We start from the raw sequence: 7,369 nt of genomic DNA, 5'->3' as shown, positions 1-7,369 counted from the left end.
AAAATGTTATGAACAAAAATCATATGATTAAAAAAAATTATTATTTAAGGATGTATTAGTTATTATATGATTAAGACTTTCTAATTTATAAAATATTTATTTGAGGTTTCATATTGACATGTTTTTTACTTATTGACTTGTTTAATGATTATCTAAAGTTACCTTTTTTATTTCTTTTATTATCTATGAAATTGATAATTAACACCTCCTTAATTGTTTGGTTGTCAAGATATATATGATAGGAGGATAAGGTATAAAATCATGATAAGAACAAAAGTTTTAAACAATCAAATAATTGGTGTGTACCAAATAACAAATTAGATATCATTATTGTATTTAAGTTTATCCTTTATTTGATATGGCCCAAATAATAATAAAATATGATATAATTTATTTTCAAATGACAAATGTTCTGTATATATATTTTCAAAAAGAAACTTTAGATTTATTTTTTAATTTTTAAAAATTAGAAAAATATCATGTGAACTAAGTTTTATGAAATTATTTTTTATTTATGTATTTAAAATTCTAAAAAATTATATAAGAATTTATAATTATAATTATAATTATTATTATTATTATTATTATTATTTGTGTGGAACGTGATAGAATAACTGTCTTATGTATCATATCCTAGTCATCAATCATACCCTTAATTTTTATTATATAAATAAATAAATAAATTTGTAAAAAAAACAATAATTTGTTTAAAAGATATTAATAATGTTGATATTTTGTTTTGTTTGAGACTCTCAATGTTTTTTATAAGCAAAACATTATTTAAAAAACAAAGTACAAGGGGTGCTCTTATAGAATACAAAAGTCTTACAAAGCCAAATTAAACAGATAAATAAATACATTATATTAAGAACAATACACCAGTAGGGGGGAGGGGGGGACATTGAGCTATGTCCACTGATAGAGACTCTCAGGATTTAAAAGAAATATTGAATCCAAACTTATTTAAATTCATTCGTGTTGACATCAAATGAAATAACTCGCTTATATTACCTTTAAGGAAATATTCATCAACACTTGATTAAACGGACGTTAAGAACTTAATATAAAGTCTACATAGAAGTACGAATATACTTCTACAGAAGAAATCTAGAGAGCCCCACTTTATCCCCGGTTTGCTTGACATCTTTCTCAGTTTGTTGTCTATACTCCATCAAAGTGAATTTTCTGTACATAAGTGGCTTGATTTTACTTTTTATAACTGCCTCCTCAGAGGGGCAATAGAAAAATGCCATAGAAAACCTCTCTACTTTCTCAGCAGCAACCACTCGGTGTTTTATGCTTTTATAAACACCATTGCTCAATGCCTGCACATTATAGGAAGCACATATTAAAGTTAATTAATTTAGAAAGAATTCGAGAAGACTTGTTTTAGTCAACCAATAGAAATATCAAAAATCAAATTATTGAGGGTATTAATTTAACGATATTTTTGTCAGCCATTTTCCCGATACTGATACTGGTGATTGCTTTTTGATTGGAGTCCCAAAAAAAAAAAAGTAAATGGAAAGCAACTTAATGCATGCTAGAAATTGTGCTTTTTACTTCAACGTGAATTATGTTATTGTATTGTTAATACCTTCTGACGTATGCATTTTAGCTATTCTAATCATTTCCCTTGGACTCGCGGGATCATATTTAATTTCAAGCCTTTTTTGTCCATTGAGATTTGATGAAAAGTTGGTGGGTTTTAGCCATTACGGAGTGCTAATTGAAAATGAAAAGCACGCAAACATATTGTGCATTTATCAAGGCACGTCCTCTATGTAATCATTGTCCTTTTGAAAATAATAATTTTCCAATATGCTACTGCCGACCAAGAATTTTGAGTAAATTAAGAAATGTTATTTAGTTATTCAGCATATTTTAAATGTAAATATATCAATATATGATTTTGATAATGTCAAAAGAATAATTAAACAAGATTATTTTCAAGATTACTTTAACAAACATTCAAAGGTTAAGTATTGCTTTAAGATTAATATAAAGTTGTTTCAACAAATAAGTATTGTTTCAAGATTAATTCAAGATCAAATTTTTGTTTAAAAAAATATTTCCAAGAGATCAAAGTTCTGGTAATCGATTATCAGAAGACAATTTTGAAAAATCAACTTTTAGAAGAGTTTTGAAATTAGAATTTAAAAGTTGTAATCGATTACCATTGATATATAATTGATTATCAGCAATAGAACTCTTGAAATTCAATTTGAAAAGTCATGACCCTTTAAAATATAACTGTGTAATCGATTACCAGTGAAATTTTTTAGAAATTTTTTTTGAAAAGACACATCTCTTCAAACCATTTTGAAAAGACACGAAGAACTTATATATATGTGTCTAACTTCAAAAAGTAAGAGAGAGATATTTTAAGAGAACATAATTGTCAAACGCTCTCTCAACAACTCTAGGGCAAACACTTGCAAATCTATTGAGAATTCATCCAAGAACTTTAAATTGTATTATCATATCTAAAAGAGAGAAATTCATCTAGGAACTTTAATTTGTATCATCCACTCTAAAGGAGAGAAATATTTTTGTTCATATCAAAGAAAGTCAGTTGTAATCAAGAAACTGATTGTCTCTTGGATTGTGAGAATTGTAATCAAGAGACGGATTGTCTCTTAGAGAATCTTTGAACACAAGGATGAAAGATCTCAAGGTGTGTTCAAAGTTAAAGGATTTATAGAGATAGTGGAAAATCTCAAGTGGGTTGCTTGAGGGCTGGACATAAGCACGAAAAGTGGCCGAACCAATATAAATTGAGTTTGCATTTCTCTCTTTCCTTATCTCATTTATATTATTGCAATCAATTTTGTCTTGCATGTTTAAAGAACATTATTAAATTGATTGTTGTTTCTTCTTCTGCATCCTGAGTCTATCATTTAGAAGGGGGTTAAAGGTTTGTTAGTGAAAAATTTTGAAACTTAATTCACTCTCTCTTCTTAAGTTATTGAGGTCATTTATCCAACATTGAAAAATAAAATTTTAAATTCTGCTTTAACATTTTTTTGTTAATCTTTCTATTTATCAAACAAAAACAAACTGTTAAATATTTGTTATAAAAATTTTAAAAAAAATTACTAAATATATTTACTTTATTTAATATTTTTAAAATAAATTAAAAAGATATTGTACAAAAAAAAAAGCAACATTATTCTAAAATAAATGATGAGATTTCACCTGAAATAAGTCACCAATATTAACGACCAGAGCATGTGGATTAGGCTTGACACCAACCCATTTTCCATCTTTCAGCAATTGCAATCCCCCAACCTGGTCTTGATGCACGATGGTAAGAAAACTAGTGTCACTGTGAGGCAACAAGCCATGCACCTTTGACGATATAGGGCATGGAGGGTATCTATTCAGTCGAATGAAAGAACTTTCTGGCAAGCAATGTTCTCGGAAATAGTTGGATTTCGTATTCAATCTGCACACCAGTATTTCCGCCAAGCTTTGGGCAACGGAGAACATTCTTATTGCAAAAGCTTCAAGACTTGATCTAAATTTTAAAAAAAAGTACTAATTATATAAGTTATTAAGTAAAACACACATGGTCTTGTTCTCATTGTTTCTATTTAGCTATTTGATGTTTTAAAATTGGAACTGTTGTTCTAGTTGATCTGATTTATATGGAAAATTACTTATACTCACCTTAATATAATTATATTTGTCTACCAAAAAAAGAAAAAAGTAAACACACAAAGCATAGTAATACAACGAAGTCATACGAAAGCATGCATGCCATTTCGGTGTTTATTAATAATTTTTTGCTTACCAAAAGAAAAGCGAGCATGCATGCCTTATCTCTCTTAATTTGTTTTCCCTCGAATTTTCTATCCCTTCCACGTACGTTTCTTTGCCCCTCCTTTTTTTTTTTCTTTTCTTTTTACGAGCTGTTTAAATTTGTGTATTTTGTGTGTTAAATATATAGTACGATTCATTTCGTAGCAAAAACATATATAGTACCGCTCATTTGAAAACTTCTCTAACAATTACTGACCGAAGAATATATACATTTGTTACATCAATTTATTGTCTTGTAGCTGGAAAGGGGAAGAAAACAAAAGTTTATAACATTGTATTAAAATTGTTACCTTAATGTATTAATTTGAAACATGCATGAACTATCTAGAAGTGAATTCATATTCTAATTATAATAAGAACAATTTTAAATACTTTTTAATCAATTTAAAATAGTTTTACATAAAAAATAAGGTAATTTATAACATTGTATTAAAATTGTTACCTTAATTTATTAATTTGAAACATGCATGAACTATCTAGAAGTTAATTCATATTCTAATTATAATAAGAACAATTTTAAATACTTTTTTAATCAATTTAAAATACTTTTTAATCAATTTAAAATATTTTTACATCAATTTATTATCTTGTAGCTGGAAAGGAAAAAAAAACAAAATTTTATAACATTGTATTAAAATTGTTACCTTAATTTATTAATTTGAAACATGCATGAACTATCTAGAAGTGAATTCATATTCTAATTATAATAAGAACAATTTTAATTAAATACTTTTTAATCAATTTAAAATAGTTTTACATAAGGTAATTTATATTTTTAGGATATTAAATATATATAACTTTTCATTTAGTACTTTCTATATAAAATATATGTTAGATCAATTAATAGAAATTAAAAATCTAATTAAAAAAAATATAACATTGCTATTAGAATAATTTTTTTGATTCTTCATATCTCAAGTTGCTATTTTTGCTGTCAAATATGAGCTCAGAGAAAGCGTTAATTTATGGACATTTATTTTCTTGTAATCAGACAAACAAGGATGGTATAGTACTTTAACATTAGAAAGACAGAAACACCAATACAAAAAACCTGCATTCCCATCTAATTTTGCAGAGAACTAAATTCAAGCTATATATGATTTTAAGAGGATTCAAGAAATTCATCAAATCAACTGACTCGTACTTTAAAATATGTATATTTCTTTTCAACCAAATAGATTAAATAAAGAATTATTAGTCTATAATTATCTCACATATTACTTCTTGTTACATTACTTTTACATCTATCGGAAAAGAGTCTTATTCACACACAATTTTTTTTTCTTTTTTTAAAGGTAATTTGATTTTTTATAAGTGTAAATTAAATATAAGAGAAAAAAAGGGTGACGTGACAAGAATTGTCTACCTTTAAAAGCTTGTGAAGAAAATGAAGATGTATGATCACGAGTTGGGTTACAGAGGCACCCACTATTGTACTAGTGCTGTTTGATAGTCATAATAAGTTAAAACATCTATTCGCCATAGTACACCATAACAAGAAAGCTATGGTCTAAATTCAGTACGTATAAGGGATCAAATGTTAAATAAAGTAATGTTAATAATTAGATGATACATAAACAAATATAGAAACAAAGTGAAAATTAAGAGGTGACATGCCATTATATTGTCTTTTTATATTTTGGTTCCTTGAAAATTTAGTTGTTGCATCCCAATGTTTTTACTTTTCAAACATATATAGTTCCAAAAAGAAAAAGAAAAATTGAAGATGTATTTACCTCAGAGTTTCATGTTTGTCCATCCTTGAGATGTCTGTCAGATAGAAATGAAAGGCTTCTGACCATGACAGTTGTCTCAGATCGGTAGCAAATCGATTCCCCCACCTGTAAGCTTTGGCTTGTGTTGATGACTTGTTCACAAATGGTTGATAGAACACTTTCTTTTGCTCAATTTGCAGGCTCTTCAGAAGCTCATGTGAAATTCCATGATTAACAACTTGAAAGAAACCCCATTCTCTTGCAGCTTCTGCAATTTCTCTCATGCATTCTTCTCTCTCAAGACTTAACCGGCTAAGGTCGATCAAAGGTATATCACATCTCTCCACTATAGAGCAGGAGGAGTACCCATTCCTTGAATCCCCTTGGTGTTTTTGCACAAGGGTCTTGTAGGTCTCGAGGAATGGTGGTTCATGAGCCATTTTGGGAGCTATACGTGTATGAAAATCTTACAATAGCTAGCTTCAAAAAAAAGAATCAATTATTAGGTGTGTGTGCCACAAATTACATTGACAGGAAAATCAGCAAAGTTTTAGTATGGAATTGGTTCAACTTATTTTATGAAACTTAAATGGGATTTTTTATTTTAAAAAAGATGATCATTTCTCTTAAAAAATACCTATGTTTACGCATGCATTTAATTATGCTCAATGCTTTCTCTAGGTTCAAACAGAAGATTAAGCTTTCATGCAAAACTCGGGCTGAAATGTTGCAAATATTTAGTGCTAGTAGCAACCACTGTTGCCCTAATTTCTGTGATACATGAGACACACAAACATCTGGAGTTTTAACTATGTATATACTTAAGATTTGATTGGAAGTATATATGCACTTTATCTATTTAAAAATTCAACCATTATCATGAAAAGCTTCATAGACATATAACATATTTGGGATGACACTGAGGTGATACAAAATTAATTATGAAACCACGTTGAATGTGAAATAAACATATAGTTGTTTTGATATAGTTACTATAATTTTAAGGAGCATCCAAACATCCTAATATAAGATAATAAAAAAAAATCATGCCAGGATCAAAGTTTCACCAGTGCTTGTTTGAAGATGATTATGGAATTTCAACCGATCTACTCGCGGCTTTCAAATGCCTACCATAGTAAGCTAGAAATCCGTGAAAAACTAAACACAGCATAGAAAAAGTAAATGTAAAAGGAAAGAGATCGAGGGATCCTTTGGTAGCTAGCTATAATAAGGACTTGATTTATTCTAATTTAATTTAATTCTACGTACCAAAGAAACTCAAGGTGAACTAGTCCTTGCTTGAAGAAACTTCTAGTTTTGGAATGAGAAAAATGGGACGATCATGATTGGGATTCAACTGTGACCAACAAGAAGAGTAATGGGTTAGTTTAGATTACTTAATGAGATATTGGTGGTTGCGCCACATATTTGTATGCATCTTGAATCTAGAATCATTGGAATAGCACTATACAACAATTAAGTATATGGCTATAGTAGAGACCACGCGGCCAAGCATTGCATCAGAAAAAAGAGGGGACAAACGCATGCAAAACCACAACTACAACATACGAAACCAGTTCTTACTTGTAGCCGCGAAGTGCAATGTGGAATAAACGTACGTGCGTTGAGAGGGTAAGCGCAACCAGTCAAATTTTTACATTGTTACTATATAATTGTTATATTATTTTTATTTTTCTCACATGTATCCTTCTAGTTAGTCCAAATTAAGCATATGAGACTAATTGTGAGCACCTCTTTTATTAGATATATTTTTTGGTGATAATTATGTTATTGGTATAAAGTGTTCAATAACTTTGTCTATGGATAAT

General features: G+C 28.6%; 1 protein-coding gene across 4 annotated transcripts; it reads right to left on the bottom strand.

Moving 5' to 3' along the window:
* Positions 1 to 804: 804 nt before the first annotated feature.
* On the bottom strand, positions 805 to 7,082 carry LOC106795437 (gibberellin 2-beta-dioxygenase 8). 4 transcript variants are annotated; one of them, XM_041007617.1, is made up of 5 exons: positions 6,810 to 7,082; positions 6,608 to 6,667; positions 5,562 to 6,020; positions 3,199 to 3,520; positions 805 to 1,325 (listed from the first exon to the last, which is right to left on the bottom strand). In XM_041007617.1, exons 3-5 carry the CDS (start codon positions 5,978 to 5,980, stop codon positions 1,095 to 1,097), a joined length of 972 nt encoding a protein of 323 aa, XP_040863551.1. In that variant the 5' UTR covers positions 5,981 to 6,020; positions 6,608 to 6,667; positions 6,810 to 7,082; the 3' UTR covers positions 805 to 1,094. The 4 variants fall into 4 exon arrangements, with proteins under 4 accessions (XP_040863551.1, XP_040863550.1, XP_014620559.1 ...); XM_041007616.1 differs by having other exon boundaries at positions 5,562 to 6,016; XM_014765073.2 differs by lacking the exon at positions 6,608 to 6,667 and having other exon boundaries at positions 6,810 to 7,081.
* Between the last annotated feature and the right edge of the window lie 287 nt (positions 7,083 to 7,369).

The sequence above is a fragment of the Glycine max genome, chromosome 12, assembly GCF_000004515.6.
Source record: "Glycine max cultivar Williams 82 chromosome 12, Glycine_max_v4.0, whole genome shotgun sequence".
Lineage (NCBI taxonomy): Eukaryota > Viridiplantae > Streptophyta > Magnoliopsida > Fabales > Fabaceae > Glycine > Glycine max.
The sequence above is the reverse complement of the archived record's forward strand: the minus strand, read 5'-3'. Positions and strand labels throughout refer to the sequence as shown.